The sequence below is a fragment of the Ochotona curzoniae genome, unplaced genomic scaffold (genome assembly GCF_017591425.1).
Source record: "Ochotona curzoniae isolate NIBS_2020 unplaced genomic scaffold, NIBS_Ocur_1.0 contig_3622, whole genome shotgun sequence".
Taxonomy (NCBI): Eukaryota; Metazoa; Chordata; class Mammalia; order Lagomorpha; family Ochotonidae; genus Ochotona; species Ochotona curzoniae.
Genome location: NW_024465926.1, coordinates 9,730,421 through 9,754,149, shown reverse-complemented (window position 1 = coordinate 9,754,149; position 23,729 = coordinate 9,730,421). Strand labels below are relative to the sequence as shown.

At 48.7% G+C, this 23,729-nt stretch overlaps 1 protein-coding gene across 2 annotated transcripts in view; it reads left to right on the top strand.

The window, feature by feature from the left end:
* HYDIN (HYDIN axonemal central pair apparatus protein) overlaps window positions 1–23,729 on the top strand; it is a 235,599-nt gene that overhangs the window by 176,720 nt on the left and 35,150 nt on the right. For both annotated transcript variants that reach the window (XM_040982405.1, XM_040982404.1), the window contains exons 46-63: window positions 727–948; window positions 2,755–2,963; window positions 3,130–3,312; window positions 3,907–4,026; window positions 7,213–7,372; window positions 7,477–7,649; window positions 8,798–8,996; window positions 10,542–10,641; window positions 12,461–12,560; window positions 14,567–14,735; window positions 15,221–15,459; window positions 17,733–17,847; window positions 18,679–18,883; window positions 19,882–20,117; window positions 20,589–20,740; window positions 20,849–21,038; window positions 22,437–22,539; window positions 22,771–23,058. In XM_040982405.1, the coding sequence (XP_040838339.1) occupies window positions 727–948; window positions 2,755–2,963; window positions 3,130–3,312; window positions 3,907–4,026; window positions 7,213–7,372; window positions 7,477–7,649; window positions 8,798–8,996; window positions 10,542–10,641; window positions 12,461–12,560; window positions 14,567–14,735; window positions 15,221–15,459; window positions 17,733–17,847; window positions 18,679–18,883; window positions 19,882–20,117; window positions 20,589–20,740; window positions 20,849–21,038; window positions 22,437–22,539; window positions 22,771–23,058 (3,163 nt within the window). The remainder of the gene's footprint in view (window positions 1–726; window positions 949–2,754; window positions 2,964–3,129; window positions 3,313–3,906; window positions 4,027–7,212; window positions 7,373–7,476; window positions 7,650–8,797; window positions 8,997–10,541; window positions 10,642–12,460; window positions 12,561–14,566; window positions 14,736–15,220; window positions 15,460–17,732; window positions 17,848–18,678; window positions 18,884–19,881; window positions 20,118–20,588; window positions 20,741–20,848; window positions 21,039–22,436; window positions 22,540–22,770; window positions 23,059–23,729) is intronic.

Here is a 23,729-nt window from a genome sequence, read left to right as displayed (position 1 = left end):
TTGGGAAGGCAGATTTACTAAGAGGAAGAGAGACAGAAAGATCTTCCATCCACTGCTTCACTCCCCAAGTGGCCACAATGGCCAGAGCTTAGCCAATCTGAATCCAGGAGCCAGGAGTTTCTCCAATGCTTTCCCAGGCCACAAGCAGGGAGCTGGGTAGGAAGTGAAGCAGCTGGAACACAAATCAGTGTCTACATGGGATCCCAGCAGATGCAAGGTGAGGATTTAGCCCCTGGACTATCATGCAAGGCCCAGAAAAATTTTTTTTCTTTTCATTGAAAATCCATGACCCCTGAAGTTCATTCGTCTCTTGTGCCCTTAGAGATGGATCTGAGACAAGCCTCCCACTGGGAAGGAACCTATCCTGTCGCATGGAGCAATGGTTCAGATGCAGTGGCTTGGAAGGAGAGTTTACGGCCCTATTACATAGTCTTTTCGCAGTCAGCATTTACATGGGGGGAAAGGCTGCGATAAGACAGGAGCAGGCAGCACATAGCCCAGAGCAAGAGTTCCCCTGCTGGGTCCAGGGTGTAGCACTCTGGAAAGATCTGCAGACCCATGCCCCAGGTGCTTCATGCCCCTTCCCTGAAACATGCAGTGGTCTAATCCCCAGAACGCTGGGCAAGAGGGAACACAGAGGAAGTGAACCGCTTTCTGCTCACTCAGTAGGCAGCTAGCATGAGCCTGCCCTCTGCACAGGAAGTTAACAAGGGGCCTCTCCTTCAGATCCTAGAGCTCCTGGGTCTGGGTTCCTGCGGACCGCCCATCCCTCCACCCACCTTGTTCTCAGTCATCTCCTACCCAGTGAAGCGGCTGCCTCCTGCCACCACAGACATCATGAAGCACTTTGTGTTTGTGAACCCACCCTCTGACGATCTCTCTCTGATGGATGAGAAAACAGAAGCAGACATAGAAGCAGATCTCTTAAGCGCCGCCATCACCCTGAAGGTAAGAGGCCAGCAGCGAGTCCCCCGGACCCTGCCAGGACTGTCTGCAGGCAGGGCAAGGAGCTTCCCCTCGAGGCAGCCCGCAGCTGAACTTTTGCTGAGAAACCCACAGCAGCACCCCTGGACCCGCCTTCCACGGGTTTCTTCAGTGCACCTGTCAGATGATGACAGAATGGTGGCCCCTTCCATCACTCCCAGACCTATCGAGAAGGTTTTGAGAAAGTTTGTCAAATGACTCCAGACTTCACCTGTCGGGAAAAATGAGCCAAACTAGCTCTTTGTTTCAGAGATGAAAGTATATGGCGAGGCAGGAGTGACCCACGCAGTGCATTAAAACACAAGAATCAACTGACACAAGTTACAGAACACTCACCACTGGAGAAGGGACAGCTTATTTGAAAACGGAGAACGAAGAATGGGTACTTTGGATAAAGTCACTTTTGGTCTTCTCACAACCAAGTGAATAATTCCAACAGGAAGAAAAATATGTAGTCTAAATCAAATCATGTAAACACAGAAGAAAATATACAAACAATGAATAGTGTAAGTCACAAAAGAAAGATGGGCTTGACCCGTAGTACCAAGTTGTGCATATTAAAATTTACAAAGACCTTTTTTATTCCTGGAGGAGAGTGGCATCCTCAGGTTTAATGTCCTCACACTGCTTCCTAGAACTGTACACGTCAGCAAAAAGTGAGCACAGCTCACTCAGAGGTTTTGCCTGCAGCGCAACAGGGCAACCAAGACCACTGCTCTAAGCAGCAGCTCACAGTTGCGTGGGTGTTCAGCATCCAAAGGCAGCAGCATTGGGAAGCGTGCCTTGCTGGGGCAGTGAGCTCATTCATAATGAAATTTTAAAATGAAAAAAAAAAAGCCGCCACCATCATCCAAAGCAGATCTGCACAAATCTCTTATTTGAGGAACTGCCCGTGAAAAGGGAATAGTTAAGCATCCTCTAGCCTGTCATTTTCAGAGAATTACTAATTGTTCTCTGAGAGTTGATTCATTTCTAGATGCATGGCAGCTTAAGAGTGCAGGGCTTGGGAGAGAGGAATGATAGAATTAGAAAAAAATGGCATTTTATTATTCCCAAAAACATAATTGATTCAGGACCATCTTTGAGTATGGAAAGTAGTAGGTAAATGGTTGTTGGGGAAGGAAACGTTCCCAGCAGCCAGAGCATCCTCAGGAGGTGACTGGCCAGCCACGAAGACAAGGAGGGGTTCACTCGAGCACTGGGACTTGCCCTGCGCCCGTGACGGTAGGTCAGCCTGATGGTGCTGGAAGGCAGAGCTCATAGCTTCACCTGTGAGTCTAACCGTGCTCGCTCTTTCTGGTTTCACAAAGAGTAAAGGAATAAATTAAATGTCTCTATCAGAGGAGACAGAAAAACCCGGGCAGTGGGATAATTTAGTGAGAGCACCGATCCAGGCACTCCAAAAAAAAAAAAAAAAATCAGTGTGATTGGGAGAGGTTTAGAAGGTCTGGACACTAATGGATTGTAGCCGCACAACATAATGTAGGAACCGTGATTAGATGCCTATTTAAGAATTTAAGAACAATTATGAGAAGGTGCATCTGGGACAAATAGGAATGTGTTTATTTCTGCTCCTTCCAAAAATAGTAACAGATTACAGTCCATTTCAGCTTCAAGTTTGAGCTGGGAATAACTCAGGCCTCATCCCTGGTGGGTGAGACCAGGCACCTGCAGCGCTGTCACCCCAGCCTCCAGGCAGGCCTTAGGCATCTCTGTCTGTGTACATCTGTAAGATAAGTGTCTAAGATCTCATGTTCATTTTTAATTAAGGTTGCAGAGGAGCAGGCCACCTCGTCCAGAGGGGGCAAACAGAAAATAAAAGAAAAAGCAGACCAAAATCGCGACTCTCAGAAGGACAAGCGCCGCATGCCCTTCAACAGGAAAGGCATTTCTGGCGGAGCGACTGGGACGATCGCCCCTCTGTCAGACATAGACCAGAACAACTTCAGCGGGCAGCACTCCCAGGAGAAATTCAGCAGGTGGGCCTGAGCATCCCAGGGAGAGTAGCAGGCAGGGAGCAGGGGAAGGGGGTTGTCCTGCCCACCTGGCCCCATGGCCTGGCCTGCCTCACCCCAGTAGGACGGGGCTTCTCTGGGCATGTCAGGGAGCGCCCTGGCCTTTGAAAGTCTGTGTGCTCATTTGCAGGCTAAGTCACTTCCGGTGGATCGTGCCGGCCAATGGTGAAGTCACACTGCGAGTGCACTTCTATTCCAACGACGTTGGGAACTTTGACCAAATGTTTAACTTTGAGATCCTTGGAACTCGCTGCCAGTACCAGCTGTATTGCCAAGGTGTCTGCACCTTTCCATACATTTGTCAAGACCCAAAGTAAGTGCGTTTCATTTCCCTCATGGCACTATGCACAAGAGACCACTTTAAATAACCTCATGTGACAGGGACCGTAGGGACCACATGCCAGGCCCCGTTGGTATGTCAGGCTTCGGTGTCTGGGACATGGACTAAGAGCCATAGGAATGACGTGATGCCATGAAGTCGTCCTGGACCAAGATAAAAAATAAGTAAAAGAATAATAAGAAGTATAAAGTCAGTTTGCTTATTCCATTATTGAGCTAATTTAAACTAGTTTCCTATTTACAATAAAGCTTTTTGCATCCACCAGAAGGAACTCTTTAGCAATTCTCCCCAAATCAAGAACCCTGATTAATATCAACCTGAGCTGGTTTTCCACAGTGATTTTCAGAGAATGTTCTAGCATCCAGGTAGCTCCATTATCAGCCCACCACTATCTCTTCTAGAGGTGAGGTGGTGGGGGTGGACGAGACAAGGTCATCAGAGGTTCTCAAGGCTTTAAGGAGCACTGCCCCCAGACAGCCAACCATTGTGCCCAGAGTGTTGGGTTTGTTGTTGGCTTCAGGTAAGGGTCCACGCAGGCGTCCCGTCCTTACCTCTCTCTCCCCTCAGACTAGTGTTCCCTCAGTGCCGAAAGGACATGAAGACAAACGAAGTCGTCTTTAAGAAGTACATTGTGAGCATGGAGAGGTATTACTTCGGGCCACTGCTCTGTGGAAAATCAAGAGATAAGTAAGTATTGAATAACTCTCATGCAAGGTACGTGGAGAAAGCTTTTGCTAAGCCTGCCTCAGCCTGGATCAGGAAAATCAGATTCTGGCCTGCTAAGTTTCTGCTAAGCACCCAGAGGATTGAAAGAATAGGAGAAGGCCAGTGTTCACAGCGTGGAATCAAGAGTTCACTTAGGGATGTATCAAGTTTCAGGTACTTGAGAGATAGCTCAGCTAGCCAGAAAAGAAGGGAATATAGGCTGTGTAGTTTAAGTTCTCAGAAGACAGCTGTCTTCAAGACAACAAAAGCGAGCCTATGAAACTGTGTCACATAATGCAATGTAATTAATAATATATATATATGTATATATATTTTAAAAAGACAACAAAAGCTGTGGATGCAAATGAGATCACCAAAGAGGATGACCTAGGCAGCAGCCAGAGAGCTCCAGTACACGCATAAAAGAAGGGGATGGCAGATGGGGGGGAGTCAGCAAAGGAGATAATAAACAGAGCCAGAGCTGTTGCCAGGAGCAGTCAGGAAGGTGTGGTGTCACGGGGCCGAGAGAAGGGGTCCTCGCTAAGCTTGATGCTGCAGAAAGGAGAGTGTTGATTTCCACAGCACTCAATATCATGGAGACCACCAAGGCCTTGGTGAGACTCTTCCTAGGGCTGCTGTGGTACTGCATGTTAAGTCACTATGTGAGTGCTGCTTCTGATCTAGCCCCCTGCTAATACACCTGGGAAAGCAACAGTTCATGGCTCACAGACTTGAGTCCCTACTACCCACATGGGAGATCCAAACGGAATTCCTGGTTTCTGACTTCAGCCTGTCCATCGCATGCATTTGGGGAATAGACCAGCAGATGGAAGATATCACTCAATCTAGTTTCCTTTCTCCCTCCCTCCCTCCCTCCCTCCCTTCCTTCCTTCCTTCCTTCCTTTGTTTTTTCTTTCCTTCTTTATTTTCTCAGTTTTTAAACAGTTTATTTATTTGTTTGAAACAGTTACAGAGAGAGGGAGAGACACAGAGATCTTTCATCCACAAGTCTACCACCAAAAATGGCCACAATAGGCCAGGCTGGACAAGGCCAGAATCAGGAATCTCATCCAGGCCCCCCCCACGTGGGCAACATGATCCCAAGCACTTGGGTATCTTCCTCTTTTTTCCCCAGGCCATTAACAGGGAGCTGGATCAAAAGTGGAAAAGCCCTTGGGGCCCCGGCGGTGTGGCCTAGCGGCTTAACTCCTCGCCTTGAACACGCCAGGATCCCATATGGATGCTGGTTCTAATCCCGGCAGCTCCACTTCCCATCCAGCTCCCTGCTTGTGGCCTGGGAAAGCAGTCAAGGACGGCCCAAAGCCTTGGGACCCTGCACCTGTGTGGGATACTAGGAAGAGATTCCTGGATCCTGGCTTCGCATCGGCCATTGCACTCACTTGGGGAGTGAATCATCGGATGGAAGATCTCTGTCTCTCCTCCTCTCTACATATCTGACTTTCCAATAAATAAATAAATCTTTAAAAAAAAAAAAGGGGGAGCAGCCCAACACAAACCCAGTGCCCTTTCATCTCTCTCGTTCTCTCATTCTCTCATAAATAAATAAATCTTTTAAAAAATAAAAATAAAGGATCTTCTTGAGAAATTCTGGAGGCAAAGCCCAAATCAAGTGAGTTGCAGAATCCGTGGGTAGTGAAAGAATAGAGACAGGCGTGAGGATGACTCTTTGGAAAAGCTTGGCCGTGAATGAAGATGGTTGAGAGTAGATGAGAGGATGATAGAGTCTGTGGGAGGTTGCTTGGACACTGTTGTTGTTAGGGTATGTGTGTACACACCAAACAGGACGGAGTTTCAGGAGAGATTAAGGGCCAGCAGCAGCACAGCTCCCGAGGCAGCCCACTAGGCTGAGAGGCTCTCATCCTGGGAGGCCAGAAGGCAGGATGGCTTCAGGTGAAGGTAGAGTTACAGTTTTGTTGGAACAGGAGAAAGTCCCTCTATCACTACAAGACCACTTCAAAGGTTCATGGAAAACTCAATTGTAAGATTTTTATCTGGGCAGAAAAAAATTGGAATTTGATCCTTTGATTTTAATATAATATGTATTTTCATGAACTTTTTTGTGAAGACCCACCCCTTTATGCATATATTTAAAACATTTGTGCCAAAATAAGCTTTTACTTTCATTTTCACGAACTCTTTTGGAGTACTCTTGTATGTTTACGAGAGTGATACGTGTGTTTGGGACAGCACTGACTTGACGAGGACGTGGGGCCGGATGATGCTGATCCAGGAGGGCACTGATCATGGTGAGCAAGGTCCATGCCCTGCTCAGCCTCACTGTGCTCGTCTGCCAAGAGGCAAGGACAGAACCCACAAATCCATAGACTTGTGTGGAGTCAGCTGGTCCGACACACGGGAAACCCACCTGTGCTGTGCTGTGCTGGATGGTGGTGGTGCTGAGTCAGAAGCGAGGGCCGCCACCCCGTTGGCAGTGACTCACACACACGTGTCTCCTCTGTCATAGTCTACCCAAAGAGTGGTTTGAACTGTTTGTGATTTCCCGGCCTTGGCTGTAATTGCTCATGGTGTGCACCCTTACACCCGGCGCCTTCTCCTTTGCCTCCTTTTCTGTTTAGTTACCAGCAGATGAACATTTTCCAATGCTTGTAGTTCTTCATTCTGTGGCTCTCTCACTAAGATACTGAGGAGTAAGAGCGAGCAAAGCCACATGAGTCCATGTCAGAACCGTAACATGCCATGCAAATGTGGGAGACAGAGGTGAAGGAGGACTTCTCTAAGCAGACACACAACAACAAGTTAAGCAAAGGCTCATCTCTCCCAGGTGCATAAGCACAAAGAAGGATGCCTCTGCATCTTTCTCCCGTAATAGTGGTAACTGACATTTGTTGGGCTTTGATGGCCGCAGCTGTTCTAGGAACTTCAGGCACACAATCTCCCATAGTGCTCAGTAGTCTCAAGGGAGCACTGTGAACCCATAGCAGAGGTAGGAGGCCTCGGCTCGAACGGTTGAGTCACCATTCGGTGTTCTCAAAGTCTGCCAAAGTACAGATCTTGTGTTCTTAGGTGCCTTGTCATTCCTCGAGCCCGAGCTGCTCTTGTAAATTGCCTTGTGCTTCGTAGTCTGTGTTTCCACTTGAATTCTCATTCAGTCACCAAGTCCACATCCCCATTTGTGTTTATTTCCAGATACAAGTCTTCCTTGTTCCCAGGCAACGTGGAAACACTGACAATCCTCAACAACTCCCCTATGATAGTGGAAGCGTTCTTCTGCTTTCAGAATGATGTCAGAGCCAGCACCTACTTCCTGGAGCCCATGAACATGACCCTGAAGCCCAACGAGAAGCAGGTACAGTTGCCGGGAAACGAGTCTGCCAGGGTGGGGCCTTCTCGGGAACTCTCAGATCTCGGCCTCTCAGCACAAATGTGCTTTTCTTTGGACTCTTCCATCAGATACTAAACGTGTGGGCCTACCCTACTGCAGTCGGGACCTTTGAAGACAGCATCGTCTGCTGCATCAAGGAGAACCCAGAGCCCGCCATCTTCAAGTTAAGCTGCCAGGGAATCCGCCCAGAACTAGAGCTAGACCCCAGGCAGTTGCATTTCGACCGGCTCTTGCTGCACAGGTAAGAGTTCGGGGTTACACCAGGACGGGAATGCAATGTAAAGAACACACAGCTCTGTGGCAGCCGACTCATCCTGCTGGACTCTGGATCACGCTGGCTTTTGCACTGAGAATCCCGTCCTGAGGATCTCTCTATTCCCGGGAAGGCCAGAACGGTTAGTCCCACCTTCTACTTCACGGGTTGTTAACTTGCGGTCAGTGGGTGGGTCTCCAGCGTCAGCTGCCCAGGTGTGTGCATATTTGTATTTTTCTCAGTACTAGCTTTCTTCTGATTCTCAAAAGCAGCCATTACCCTAAACGATTAAAATCCTTGCTCTAGAAATTAACGTACACAGAACACTAGACCCAAATTAGAACTTTCCATGCCACAGTGCCAGCCTCTAATCTGTTTTTTAAAAATTGAAACAATGGGGCCTAGTGCAATAGCCTGGTGGCTAAAGTCCTCATGTTGCATGCGTCAGGATCCCATATGGGTGCCAGTTCTAGTCCCTGCTACTCCACTTCCCATCCAGCTCCCTGCTTGTGGTCTAGGAAAGCAGTGGAGGACAGTCCAAAGCCCTGAGACCCTGTATTCGCATGGGAGATCCGGAAGAAGCTCCAGGCTCCTGGCTTCATATCGGCTCAGCTCTGAGGCCATTGCAGCCACTTGGGGAGTGAACCAGCGGACAGAAGATCTTTCTCTCTCTTCTCTGTAAATATGACTTTCCAATAAAAATAAATAAATCTTTTTTTAAAAGTTGGAAACAATGTTAAAATGTGAATGCGAATTAAATAACATTATCATATCATTGTGAAATTCCTTGGGCTCAATAAACATTCTTATTTTCTTATTAAATATACCTTGAACTATTTCAAGACACAGGAGCACAGTATCTCCTGTGGAATTTCAAATGGTTCCAAAAACAGAATGCTGTGGATGGGGAAGGGAAATACACAAAGCAAAGCAAGCAAAACCATAAGCCCTGGCCAAAACTGGAGAGGGGAGAATTTCCTTGGAGCTTTGCGCCAAGTTCTGAGTTGCATTTGGGATGCTTTGGGCTAACCACAGAGCCAAGAGGGGTTCATAAATCTGCAAACACCCACAAACCAAAAAGAGATTGTGATCTCAGAAGTCACTGTAAACCAACACAGCTTCCTTTGGTCCGGCAGGAAAGAATCCAAGGTCGTCCTCCTCCGCAACGCCTTGCCGCTGCCAGTGGCCTGGCGGATCACCAGCCTGGAGCACCTGGGCGACGACTTCACCGTGTCCCTGACCCAGGGCATCATCCCCCCAAGGGCCGAGTATGGCCTGCACGTGCACTTCCAGCCCTCCAAACCCGTCAACATCAAGAAAGCCATCCGGCTGGAGGTGAGCCACACGCTTGTGCATGCTCGCTCCTGCCGAGCTATGCACGCAGCGCTCACACCCTCACACACCCAGGTCGGCTAATCGCTCCTGTGGAATCCCTGTTTTAACATTCCCAGCCCACAATACCTCGCTCTGCACACAACTGTAGGCACTGAAATGGTGCCATCCCAGGGCCAAGAGCAGACCGTGCCATGAAGGCAGAGTGAATGAATGGGAGGCCATCATGACAGCTGCTTACCAACTGGTGCAGAAGCGTTTCTGTATCTTAACTGTTGTGACCATCCCTGCGTGTCCCCCAAAACCAGCAGCCTGACAGAGATTCTGCAGAGCAGGGCGTCCCTCAAGCCCCCGGAAACTCTGCTCTCCCACATAGTGCTCCTTCAGTATCTGCTCTGTGCAGAGTGTTCAATGCACTTGTTTTGCCGGTACACCTCTTTCATTGTCATCGCTGTCATCCTCGATTATAAAATGTAACCTGAACCCTCATCCCAGCGGGTGAGGAAGAAAGGCACTGAGCACTCCAAGTACCTGGTATGTAGCAGAAAGGAAGTGCTGTGTGACGGCAGGCCGCCCTCCTTGTCCTCTGATTCGGAAAAGCAGCAGAAGGGCAGAGGTGAAACTGACATTGATCCAAGTTACCCTGCAAGCCTTGGCCAATATCTGATGAAATAAAAACTAAAAAAAAAAATCTGATTGAAAACTCAATCTTGGTGACAGTCACAAATGTCCCCATGGCACCCAAAGCCTATGTGATAAGGAGCTGGTGACTCAGTTTCCCAACTAGAGCCCTTAACAGGAAGCAGGTGGAAGCCAGGCGCCCGCTGCCTCCTAGTCCAGGAGCCAACCGTAGGGCATGCTGTTCGGCACAGTGGCTAAGGCACTGGCTGAGATGCCCACATCCCACGTCAGGGTACCTGGACCACCCACCTCTACCCCTGACTCCAGCATTCTGCTCATGTACATCCTGGGAGGCAGTGGCAACAGCTCAGGTGGTTGGCTCTGTGCCAGCCCTGGACCGGTTGCCGGTTGCCCACATGGGTACAGGAAGGCTCCTCAGCAGGGATCATGGCAGCATGGTGAGCCCCTGGAACCTGGAGGCCGAATGGTAACAGTATCCACGGGCTGTGAGACATTGACAATGGAGAAACATCAACCACGTTATTGCATATGAAAAATGTAGCTCTTCCCGGCACTATTACTCAGATTTATAAAATTATTTAGAAGGATAACTTAGAATATATAGTGTTAGAAAAATGTTCTGAAGACTTACTTGATTTAAAGATAAAAAAAAAAAAGAAAAAAACTACACACACATTCCTGGAGTGTCTACTGTCAGCCCAAGCTTCAAGAATGTAGCGCTAATCATGGAAATAATGAAAATCCAGAGGAAAAGGACACAGGAAAACTGCAGGCTCCTGTTCTCATTCCCACGTTGTCTACACCAGCCTTCCCTGCAAGGGGCACTAATCCCGACATTCCCTGCATCAGGCCCCCCTGAACCCCACAGGCCTGGCTTTCACTGGGCGCCCCTCTCCATCCTGACAGGTTTTAGATGCAGAAAATCTTGTTGGTGTCGTTCAGATCGAAAACATCCTGATCTTTGCAGAGTCCTATGACATCGCCTTGGACATCACCTTCCCCAAAGGTCTGTCCACCCTGGAGGGAAAGCGGCTGCAGGTTGTGTCTGTCTCTCCGTATAGTTTATTTCTGCACAGCAGGAAGGCCGGCAATGTCTAGTGCCAGAGAGGTGATCGGTGAGGGAGAGGACAGTTTTGGTCACGAATGGTCAGCTCTCCAGCTAACAAGAGGACAGTCATCGGTCAGTGTGACACTGGCGGGCTCTCCCCTGAGCAGTCCTCTCCTGCCTGCCCTCATCCATTTTCTATCACTGCCCTTAGTTAAAGATTGCTCAGGGAGCCCAATGCGATCGCCTAGTGGCTAAAGTCCTCACCTTGCATGCACCGGGATCCCATATGGGTGTCGATTCATATCCCAGCTGCTCCACTTCCCATCCAGCTCCATGCTTATGGCCTGGAAAACAGTGGAGGATGGCCTAAACCCTTGGAAACCTACTCCCATGTAGGAGACCCAGAGGAAGCTTTTGTCTCCTGACTTTGGATCAGCTCAACTCCAGCCATTGTGGCTACTTGGGAAGTGAACCAGCATATGGAAAATCTTTCTGTCTCTCCTCTCCGAATATCTGCTTTTCCAATATAAATAAATAAATATTTAACAACGATAACAAAAAGATTGCTTGGGAACCTCCTGACTTAAAGTAACACATTTATCATCCTATAGTTATGGAGGTCAGAAGTCTAAGATGAGTCTCACTGGCTGAAGTCGGGGTGAGGGCAAAACTGGGCCTCTCTGAAGGCCGAGGGGAAATCCTCTCTTCTGACCCTTTCATCAGCCCGCAGCCTTCCTTCTCCCTCCCCCTCCCCCGATCCTTTGATTTGGTCCCCCTCCTCCTCCTCCTCCAAGGTCAGTTGCATCTGACCAAGTCCTTCTCACTCTGCCACCTGTCTGGTTCTCCCTTTTTTGCAAAGTCAGTGCCATCTGCCACCCTAGCTTTCCTTTGCGTTGTGAGGTGGCACACTCACGGATTCCAGGGGTTAGTTCGGCTGGGGCACAAGGCTATACATCTGTACCCAATTATGTCTCTCCCTGGGTACAGCACACTCTTTTCCAGTATCCCTCCTCTGCCTACCAGGGTTGCTCCTCAGCAAGATTCATCAAATGCTAGAACTCAGCACCAGCTGAGATGCCACTTGTCTGAGGTGTGGACCTCCTCATGACAGCATTGCTTGGAAGGATGAGAAACTGTAAATCAACCTAAACATCTCTCCATACTGGAGGAATAATAATGTGGATTACGCACTAGCCATATCAGGGATTATCACACAGTCCCTCAGAACACAGTTAGAAGGAGCTTTGAATTACGTGGGGAGTATATCCCAACTCTGTGAAGTATATATTGAATATATCATGTGTTTAAAACAAGTTTTGGTGCAGCAATTAAGCTGCCCGTGGACCTCTGCCAGCTCTGGCTCCCGTTGCCTGCTCCTGCACACTGCAGGGACTGTGGCCCCCTTGATTGAGTCCTACCTCGCAGATTCAGCCTCGCTCAGTTTTGGCTCCTCTGGGCACTTAGGGAGTCACCCAGCCAGAGGTAGGGTTTTCTCTCTTTCCCTTTCTCCTTTCCCCATAAGTCAAATAAATACATAAAAATAAAATGCCAAAAGTTTTAGAAGGAAGCTGTACACTGTATCCGGTTGAAACAGGGCGCAAAAACAGCAGCTGGCGACTCCTCGTCAAGACTCGCACACAGGAGGCCGTTCTCGCCACAGTGTTGTCCAAAGCCAAATTCTCTGAAGTGGTCCCCGTGGATTTCCCACGTGAACTTCGCTGAAATGCTCGTTCCCCTGCTTCTGTTCCCACCCCTCCCCTGCTTCTGGCCTCTGCAGGCGCTGAAGGAGGACTTGACTTTGGCACTGTGAGGGTCCTGGAAGAGGTGAAGCAGCCCCTACAGCTGAAGAACCGTGGGAAATATGAGATCATCTTCAGGTAACCCCAACCCCACCATTGTGTACGTGGCCGTCTGTGTCCACTCATGCTGAAAAAGAATTTTGCTTGGGCATTTTAAAAAAGAATCATTCCAGTAAGTAGCCACAAGCTTGTCTGCCCTTTTGCCTCCTTTGGCTTCAAATGAATAAAATCCCACCTGTTGAGAAGTCAGAGGTTTCCACCTTGTTCTCACCTGCAGCTTACTAGGCACCTTGGAGGAGCCTCTAAATCCACCTGCATTTGAAGGGAAGAGGCTGGGAGGAGCCGTGCAGGCATGGAGAGAGGGAGGCTGGGGCGTAGTCGGGGGGGGGGCGGAGTGGACAGGGCTGGGGGTGGCACCTCTGTTTCACTTGCAGATCTTCCCTGTTCTACAGATTCACTTTCTAAGATTTCACATAACAAAAGGGTTTTCTGAGGGCTTTTTGTTTTGTTTTGCTTTTTGGTTTTTTGTAATTTGAAGAATCTTTGTGGTAGAATGCACTGTAATAGTTTGGTAGATTGCGTTAAACTCCAGCTTGAAATGAGAAGTAAAATACCAGGGAAGTGCATGTTTGGCCTGGAGGGTAAGATGTCCACCTGCTCCACTGAACTGCCTGAGGTTGGTTCTTGCTCATGCAGACCCTGGGAAACTGTGGTGAGGGATGGTGGAGTGGGCTGGCCTAGTCCCTGCCACTGAAGGTCATTTGGGAAGTGAACCGCTGACCGCGTGGCAGTGCCCTCTCCTGCTGTTTCTCTCTGCCTCTCAGATAAATATAGGTGAAACCTCAAGAAGAGAGCCCCCTGAGAAAGGAAAGGGGATGATGCAGGGTGGTGGGGAGATGGGGAGGGCGTGGCTCGGGCAGTCACAAAGCTCTGACAGCCAGCCACGCCAGCATTCCATCAGCTGCTTTTCCTGCACGGTCATCTGTCTCCTGGGAAAGTCACAGCTGACAGAAAGGGACTTCCCCCTGTCAGACTTGAGAGGAATTCAGTGGCTTCCTGGCAGTTTCATTTCAGCTGGCAGGATGCTCAATTAAAAGACATCAGCTTCAATACTCCCGTGAGTTAGAAGTAATGAAGCTGTAAACTAAAATGAGCCAATGCTAGTGAGACAAACAAACCCTGGGAAAAGCCGCTGTCACTTTGGAATTAATGCTAAAGGGCAGCTTCCCCACTTGCAGATTTTGGTTTAGATTGTGAGAGCCTTAACTTCTCCTTGGTTGCCTGGAATGAAGTCACTCTTGGGTTGGAAAGGTGATAGGGTGTGGGGAAGAGGAATTGAAAGAATGTGCAAGAAATGAGAAAGCACAGGCACCACGCGTTCAGCGGTAAAGCCTCTATCTCTCTTTCTGGCCAAAGTGGGAAAAAAGTAACATGGTCTAGTCCATGCTCAAGTGGCAGGGAGGCACCAGAATTTGCTCTCAACTAGCAGACATGGGAGTGACGTTTGGATGCCATCTGTCCTTGACTCCAGGTGCCCGGGAGTCCTTTGGGTCCAGTCTAGCTTTTGTGCCATTCCTAAGAGTGAGCTTCACTCTATGGTTTGCATCCCAGCCCCAGCATGCCCTAGACCTCTCCTGCCTTTGCCTCTGCTCCATGCCTTCTGCCCCGCCTCCCCAGCCACCACCTGGCCATCTCTCCTCAGATGTCCTGGCTTCTCTGCTGCTGATCCTCCACGCGTGTGCCACATTCGGTCTCAGAGGATGAGAGAGACAGGGAGGGGAGGGAAAGATGCAGCAGAGAGAGAATCTAGTTGGTGCTGCTCTAGTATTGAGGGACCCTGTTGGATAGAGCAATCCTACAGGGGCATCCCCTAATCGTGGATGCAAGGACAGCCATCTGGGCCTCAAGCAGCAGCCCCAAGCAGGGTGGATCCTGACTAAGGAGAGGAGGTCACCAAGCACAATTGCAGAGGACACCTCTGAACATAGCCGTTGGGCGGGACCAGAGATACAGCAGGCCCTTGGTGTGAAGTCCGCCCACTCGCAGCCTAGGAATCTCACCCAGGTGTTTACGGTGTCTTTCAGCTTTTCTGTGGACTCCGCAGGGATTTCTGTGACCAACCTAAATTCCATGATCTCAGTCCAACCCAAGAAGGGCTCACTAACCACAACAGAGAAGCCCACAAATGTCCAGGTGTTCTTTTGTGCAAAAAAGGAAGTGAGGATAGAACAGCAGCCCATTTTGCGTTGTCAGGTAAGAGGGCCCAACGTGGGGAACCAGTGCAGGCAGAGCTATGGGCTTCCTGCTGAAAAGAAAGGATGTGATCCAGTCCATGCTCCAGGGGGCAAAGGGCAGCAGATCAGACACACAGGCTCCATTGCAGGCGGGTGGGTCAAGTGGAGACGTACAAAATCATCAGAAATAGAGCAAGAGAGAAAATATGCCCAAAGTCTTGAGGCAGCATAGAAACAAGGAGGCTGAATTCAGTTGTCAAGTGCAAGAGATAGTGGTGAATTGACGACAGAAGGCAGAGCTAGTCAGTGTTGAACCTGGGCTAGTAAATACCTTGCTCTGTCTGTATTCTCATTTGCAGATCCTATTGCGGAGGTGCTAAGCCAAGGTGGGTGGGACAGGACCTGGCTTCCTCTCACTGACGGGAATGGGGCATGAAAGGGACAGTCACAGGAATTCTGTGCCTTTTCCGACAGCTGACATCTTCCCGAACCTTCTTTTTCTAGATTGTTGAGCCCAATATGGCAGAAGGAGGTGAGGTCATCGCCAATATCCCCATTAAGTTTTCTGTGAATGCAGTGTACTCCAAGTACAACATCAGCCCCTCGTCCATCATCAACTTTGGGGCCTTAATCTGTGGCACACGTAAAAGCACCACATTCACCATAGAAAATCAAGGCATCATCGACTTCAAGTACGCCCTGTACAGGATGACGGGGGAGAACCCTACTCATCAGAAGAAAGTGTAAGACAAAGATTGGCTTGACTCATGCCACTCCCTGGCTAATCAGTGTTGTACATTTTATTTAGAGCCTTCATATGTTTTACCTAAGTTCACTCGATCCTCTTTCGTAAAAATTACACTGAGGTTTACTTTTTAAGCTTTTTAAAAGTTTATTTATTTCAAAAGCAGAGCGAAGAGAGAGAGAAGGGAGAGAGAGTTATCTTCCATCCACTGGTTCACCCACCAAACGCCTGCAACAGCTAGGGCTGGTCTAAACTGAGGCCAAAAGCCAAAAACTCCCAATCGGATCTTCTACCTGAGTAGCAGGAACCAGTGCCCTTGAGCCATCATTACTCCCTTCCAAGGAGGGTAACTGTTAGCAGGAAGTTAGATTAGAAGCAGAGGCTGGACTCAATCTCAGGGGCTCCAATAAGATATGCAGGCATCCCCAGTAGCAACTTAACTATACTGTGTCCCAGTGCCCAGCCCTACACTAAGACCTAGAAATGGCTTACCCCAGGGTGGGCCTTAGGCCTGATAATAAATATGACATCATTTGATACATCCACATCTCGCGTCAGAGTGCGGGGGTCAGCAGGCCAAGCTCCAGGACCCAGCCCCCTCTTAATGTCCACCCTGGGAGGGAGCAGGTGGTGGCTCCAGTAGCAGGTCCCACTGCCATGTGGGAGACTTAGGTTGAGCTCCTGGATTTAGCAGACCCAGCCCTGCTGTAGCAGGCATCTGGGGAATAGCTAGATGCCCAGTTTTCTTTTTCTTTTCTTTCTTCCTTTTTTTTTCTTTCCTTCCTTCCTTTCCTTCTTTTTCCTTCCTCCTTGCTATTTATCTATCTAATCTATCTGTCTCCTTCCATCTATTTTTCTGTTTTGTAATAGATAAAAATAAATGTTTAATTTTTAAAATATTCATGGAAGTGAATGCCATGATGTGTGAACTTCATTTTTAATATCAAAATGAACTTTTAGTTCCATTTTCCCACAAATTATTGTCCAACATCAAACCTTCACGTTCTTCTAAATGTGGTTCTCAATCAATCCACCAAAAATAACCTACTTTGACAGTGTTTTGGGCCTCTGTTGGGTTGTCAGATTACTTTTGTCAAATTAGGAATGGTTCTGCAAATTCCTGAAGTACTTTTGACTCAATTTTGACTTCCTGATGAAATCCTTTAAGTCAAACATGTGTTTTTACAGAATTTATAATTGTTTTATTCTTGGCTATCCTTTTGTATATTGGCAATATTTGAACATATTAAGAAGGGGGGCAGCACTGTGGCTCAGCAGTTAAGACTCCTGTGGTGTTAGTATCCCATTTGGACGCCAGCACGAGTCCTGGCTGTTCCCCACTTCCAGTTCAGCTCCCTGCTAATGCATCTTGGCAAGTAGCAGAAGGTGCCCTAGGTCTTTGGCCTATGTATTCATTTTGGAGACCTGGATCTGGCTCCTGGTTTAATCTGGCCCAGTCCTGGCTGTTGTGGCCATTTGGGGAGTGAACCAGCAGATCAAAGATCTGTGACTGTCAGTAACACTGCCTTTTAAATAATAATAATAAAACAAAACTTTTTTTTTAAGAGTTGGGGATGAAAATGTCCACTATATCTTTCAGATTTAATTTCAACGTAATGTTTTAGAATTTCTTTTACAAATTAGTAATTTAGCAATTTATTGTTTCACTAAATTATTTTAAATTTAAATTATTTTCCACTTTTGAATGCACAGAAAAGGATGAGCTTCAGGCTCTCTGGTCATGGGAGCAAGTGAATGCTAAATACATAAAATTCTCCAAAGTTTAAGACACACCCCAGATATATTTGAATGTTTTAGGTCAAGTGGTTTCTAGGTGAATTAGCCTCAAGTTCTAAAACCTGTGTTTCAACTGTGTCCTGCACTAAGCCTTAAAGAATCTCTGTGACTACAAATGTGAAGAATAGGGGCAGAATTTAGTGTGTTTGCCATCTCATAGTTTTAGGTGAGATCAGGTGAAAGACTTGATGGAAAGAACTAATTTTCTACACATTGCTTTTCATTAAGCACAGGTCAGCATTTTTAAATTATCCTTTGCCTGCAGTGTTGGCAGTGTTGGCAGTACCCTTAGAGTCCTGTTTAACAAATGCCAGCACTGCATAGAGAAGAACAACCTGACTGTGCCACTCCGATGCCTCCTCAGGCAAGCAGGGTCCGGTTATTGCTAGGAATAGGGACCCTGCCAGCAGACAGGCAGGTGACGGCTAATGTCGCCACCCCACCCTGAGGGGATCTTCTTGCTTCTTCAATCAGAGCCGCCCACATTAGGCATGTAAGAACCCGGGAAAGTGAGAGTTTCTACAAGAGTGGCACTAAAGCTGCCAAGTTCTCGGATTCAATTCAGAAAGAAGTAAACATCACGAACCAGGTGGGTGTGCCCCTTTTGCTGCACACAGAAATCCAATAAGGCCACCTTCCAACCAGCCCTCTCCAGCCAGCCCCTTCCCAGGGTAACGGGATTTGAATCTACAGGAACATTAAACCATTATGCTAAACCCTCACTTTGATGTTAATTAAGCTAGGGCTTGAAGAGCTTTAATGTGCCCTTGGGTCCTTATTACCAAAAGTTGACTTCAACTTCTTGTGCCTGTTTTAATCAAGAATCATTTGTTTGTAAAAAACGAAAAGCAAGAAAGCAGTTTTGGTGCCTAGTTGGCGAATCTGGGAATCACCAGCACCTAAGACAGGTCATGGCGTGTAACAGATGGTCAATAAATACTGACCGAGCTAGAGCAACAGCAGCCTGCAGGTGTGGCTGTGTCGGCACACTTCGTGACATCAGGGGCTCCGTCAATGACAGGTGCCCTGTAACAGCAGTGCCGTGTACCAACCTGCCTGTAACAGCATGGCAAGAGCTTAGGGAATTTCCTGCTATCCTGAAAAATCTAGACCGTTTCCTAACGCAGTGTGACTGTAGTACACGCCTGGAGATGGGCGTTTTGGCACTGTGAGTGGAGCAACTTTACCCTGTGTCAGAATACCTGGGTTTGACCTTAGCCCCGCTGCTGTGTCCGGCTTCCTGGGGACAGCAGTGATACCTCAAGTACTCAGGTCTACCACCCACATGGGAGAGCTGAACTGAGTTGTCCACCTGTGCCTCCTTCACACACATCTTACAGGTCGGATGAAAAGTCTCAGATTCACACCCACCCTGCTTCTGTCGTTTCCCCTCTGCCGTCCCTTCCCCCTTGCCCTGCAGGCCCGCTTCTCCCATGGCATGTTCACTGTGTACCCTGGGTTTGGCACTGTCCCTGCCGGAGGCCAGCAGGTGATCACTGTGGACTGTGTAGCAGATCCCGTGGGAAGATGTGAGGAATTCATTGTCATCGACATCACAGACCGAGACCCTACCGACCAGCCAAGTGGCATCACCTACACACTGCTGGCTGAAGCCTGTCTACCAGGTACTTGCTGCTTGTCGTGAGCAATGCCCGCATAAGAGACCTTCCTGCATAACACACACACACACACAGCCCCGGCATGGTGCATTTCTCACAGATATCCAGCACGCAAGACTGGGCTGCCTCCTCTGGGGTGGAGAGCCTCCTCTGGTATCTACAGCCCCACAGTTCCTTATAAAGACTTACAAAGAGTGTACAACCCAGAGAGGGCATGCAGCCCCAGACTCCTTCTGACCCCAGTCAGTAGAGCTGTCTGAGAACTGTTGTGAAGGGCAAAGAGACATCATACCAGACACAAGCGTATGATGTCAGGAGAAGTCTTTATTAGCCAAGCTTGGCAACAGCAGCTCCAGCCACGCTCCAGGAGTCACTGCACATCATGGCTGAAGTCAGGAGTTTTTAAGCTCTCATCCTCCAATCAACTTGAGTGGCACGCAGTACAAAGCATTCAGTTAACTCAGATGGCTTGCTGAAGGAGGCAGGAAGGGCAGAGCAAGCGGGTCTCTGCAACCCAAAGTTTCCGTGCTGTCAAAACGTTCAGCAAGCCTACCCACTACCACAGAGTGCTTTCACCCGGCTGCTGACTTGGGCTCAGGACACTGGAACACTGAGTCCTGCTCACAGTCAGGCCCCTCCCAGGGGAGCCTGTGCACAGACAGCCGTGCTCAGGCACTCAGCACGTGACAACCCTCCAAGAGCTCATCTGAGGCGGGAGGAGGCCAATAGTGGGCCTCATGCCTCCTTCCCTCCTAAGCCCACCTCAGATGTTGAACCTTACTCTCCCTTCCCCCTGGCCAGAAAAGGGCTGGTGGGGTGGGGCAACCAACAGGAGCAGCACAGAAAGAGGGAAAGGAGACAGAATCCATCCCATTACTCACAGCCCCATGTGAAGCCCCCTCTTCCTCCAAGGCATCCTTTGTCAGGAACGACACAGCTCTTGGCATCTGGGAGCAGGTACCACCCCGCCTCACCTCACAGTGTGCCTACCCTCTACTCCCCAGCCTTTGTCACCGACAACAATTCCTCCATATTTGAGGAGCACCAGATCTGCACCAGCCCCAACCTGTTCCACATCCTGCAAACCATTGAGAGTGGGGGCCTGTTTGTGGAGGATGAAAACAAGTTCATCTTCTGTAACGTCCTGGTGGGCCACCAGGCCAAGGCACGCTTCAAGATCAGCAACGTGGGCAAGATTGCCTGTGATGTCAACATTGTAGTTAAGCCAATCTCCAATAAGGTAAGACTCCCCAAAGAGACCCTGGTGCACGGCGCTTGGCAGGAAGCCCAAGGAAGAGGTTCAGAAGGCCTGCCCTGGTGCCACTGTACCTGGCAGGAATTGCCTGGCCCTTGGATCCTGAGGATTCACCCAGGCTAGATTCATGCAGAGCCACTTCAGGGATAAAAGATTACTAACTTTGAAAGCTTTAGTTGCTCGAACCATGTTGCTAATCCTGCTTGAACAGCCTCGTCAGGGATTCAAGCATTCTTGCCAAGCAGGATGTAGGCTGCAGTCTCACGGGTACAGGGATACCTCACCTAAGATGGAGCCCAGCCCAGCATGGAGTCCCTCATGTCAGGCCCATTATTTCACTGGAGCATCTCTAGCACAGAGCTTATAGAAAAGAGCAGTCACTACTGGGCAGAAGGTGAGTGGCAAGTGTGACTGCCAAGTGGCTAATACACTCTGGTCCCTGCCCTGCCTCCTCAGGCCATCAACCGTATCATTGACATCTTTGAAGTGGAACCCAGTAAAATGTGTGTGGGCAGCCGCTCCCATGCCTTCGCCACAGTGTCCTTCACCCCACAGACCATGCAGACGTACCAATGTATCTTTGAGGCCACCTTGGACGGCTTGCCCAGGTACTGCTCCCCATCCCATTTCCGCAGCAAGGCAAGGGCCCCACCTCTCATGGGACGTCATTCCTGCCACACCAGATTGACCAACCACCACCTTCCTATTTTCTGCAGCAACCTGGCCAGGAACCGAGGCCTTGTGTTTGACATCTTTGGTGAGGGGACCCTCCCCCGAGTGACGGTGGTGCGGCCAATCCTCCACAACCAGTACGGAAACCCCATGCTCCTCTTCAAGAGGCTCCAGCTCGGCCACTCAGAGAAACTGCCACTCATCCTCAAAAACAACGGCACCATCCCTGCGCAGGTGACACCCGAGGGAGAAGCCCTGTGGGAAGGGAAACAGGAGACTCTCACCCTTGGCTCTGCGCCATACTGGGTGTGTGAGGGCTGCCTTGGTGGTCTTCAGACCTCAGCCTGTGTGTGTGTATGAGAGAGAGAGAGAGAGAGAAGAAGCAGCAGCAGCAGCAGCCCTGGAAGTTAAGTTGACCCTCTTGCATTCCAACACCCTCAGAGATGCTGACACACTACCCTTCCTTGCCTGTTTAGCTCTTTACTGCTTTTAATTTCTTTGTGTTATCTTAAGTTCAGTTTACCTAGTTGCATTGTGTTTTAGCATCTAGTTGAATGAATTCCTGTCCATTCCCTGTTTTTGTGATTTTCCTTGCCAGTGTCTGGGTGTTCACCTCCCAGATGAACCTGAGAATCACAGGGAAGCAGCTCTACTTTTGGAGCATCTGGACTCTCCATGAGAAACAATATTCAAGATCACTACCTATTTATTTAAATCTTTTACATTAATATTCTTACAGATAACTCCTCTATATGGTTTCCTACTGAGGTTATTTCTAGATATTTAATTTCTTATCTCAGAAACTTCTGTGTGATGGCACTATGCCTTCTTCATGCCTCACTTTTGCAGTGTTATCTGTGTATGGATTATTTATTTGAAAGGTGTGGAGATAGACACAGATGTACAGATAGAGGTCTCCGATCTGCTGGTTCTCTCAAATGTCCACGACGGCCACAATGGGCCAGGCTGAATGCAATCCAGGTCTCCCACCCGGTGGCAGGGACCCTAGTGCTTGGGCTTGCACCTGCTGCCTTTTAGATGCACTAGCAGTAACAGAGCAGGGAGTTGAACCCAGGCATACAGATAGGGTATATAGACCTCGCAAGCAGCTCCGTAAGCAGCATGCTCAATACCCACACCTCAATTCTTCTTTTTACATTACTCAGTTTTATTCATAATGGTGCCAGTGCTGCTGCCTTCTAGAAATATCCACTGATGTTTCATATCTAAAACCAGCTCTATAGCTTTACTCTTACCTTCATGCCAATGGGCTAGCAGCCTTCCCTTCTCTCCAAGTGGGTCAGATGCCCGCCTTGTTTTTCTGCTCCTCCTCCTGGTGGGACACTCCACATGATACTGTCAGAGAGCAAAAGGAAAGTTCGTAGGAAATACTGGCTTTTTGGAATTTCTATTCATGCAATCTCTGGTTGGACTGTGAGTATTCATTCCCACTGTATTATTCTTGTCTTGTCTTCTCAATATCTAATATATATTTTTATCTCTCTTAAGAAAGTAAAAAATGAACACATGGTACAATGACTTTTGGGGGAATCCTGTCCCAGTTGTACCCCAGACCCGAAACTGAGAAGCAGCTTGTATCCCTAACACTCAGTCTTGCTTACTTTCTGCCAGCTGCATGTTGACCTGCAGGACCCGTTAGGAGTCTTCTCGCTCAAAGGGAGGCCCACAACCACCTACATCTACATCATAGAAGAAAACAAACCAAATGAAAAAGGTGAGTTGGGGGGTAGGGGAGGGTAGTCTTCCCGGAGGCCATGGGTCCCAGTAGCTGGTCAATTAGGGATCTTCCAGGGCCCAACCAGAATAATCTGCCCGTCGCATCACCCGGGGCCTGTGGCCAAGGCTTGTTCTCATGCTATACCTGCTTCCCCTTCAACCAGAGTCTTTATGGATCCGTATTTCTTTAAACTGTTTCTAAATTGCATCTCTTCTCCTCTCCATGCAGCAAAGAAAGCTCACACAGCCTCGCTGGTGGTTTCCCCTGGAGATAAAGCCGAATTCGAAGTCTTCTTCCACTCCCAAAAGGTTGGCAGGATGACAGGCACCATCCACCTGTCTGTGATCAACAACCAATATGAGGAGACCATCATCTACATGGTGGGGGAAGGCTACGAGGATGACATCACCCTGGACAACATCCACGGGCTGGTGGCCGCCGCCAGCCAAGAGATCTCAGCTGGCACTGAGATCATAGAGTTCTCCGAGGAAAATGCCATGGATGACTTGGTGGCAGGTGAGAGAAACGGCAGTGAGGCAGCGGCAACTGATGGGTCTCCCTCTACACAGGAGTGAGCTTTAAATACCAGTCTGGTGAGCTTCCTGAGAACCAGGACATTGTCCATCCAGCCTGCCTCAGCCGCTGCCTCTGTCTCTCTGTAGAGTCACATGTTCACTCTGCTGAGCCCTGGACTTATAAAGATTAATAAGAGAATCCTGCTCTTAGGGAACTGTTATAGGTTGATGCTCAGAAATTCCCATTCAGGTGAATAAGTGAGTAAGTGCTTCCTTGTGGTTGGCCTTATCTTTGCGCTGGCTTGTGTCGGCAAGGGCTGGTTTTCAGGAATATGTATCCTGGACATCCTAAGGGAAAAGCTGGGCTTGTTTAACTAGAAAAGATCAAGGTCTGTGCAGCTTCCAGAAAAACATACCCTACAACCCCGCTCCTCAGTTTTAACAGGCAGTCTGGTAGCCGGTGGCGTCAGCGCCACCTGGTAGTCTTCGATAGGGAAGCTTCTGACCCATCCTGACCTATGGAACACAAATTTAGCTTTGAACAAGATCCCTGGGTGGTCTGTGCCATAAGAAAGCTTAAGATGTGCAGTTCCACAGTCTTGTATTTGAGACAGGAAAATATTTACTTGGTGGTTGTGATCGAAAAGCACTTGTTGCCTTAATTGTGTGGCT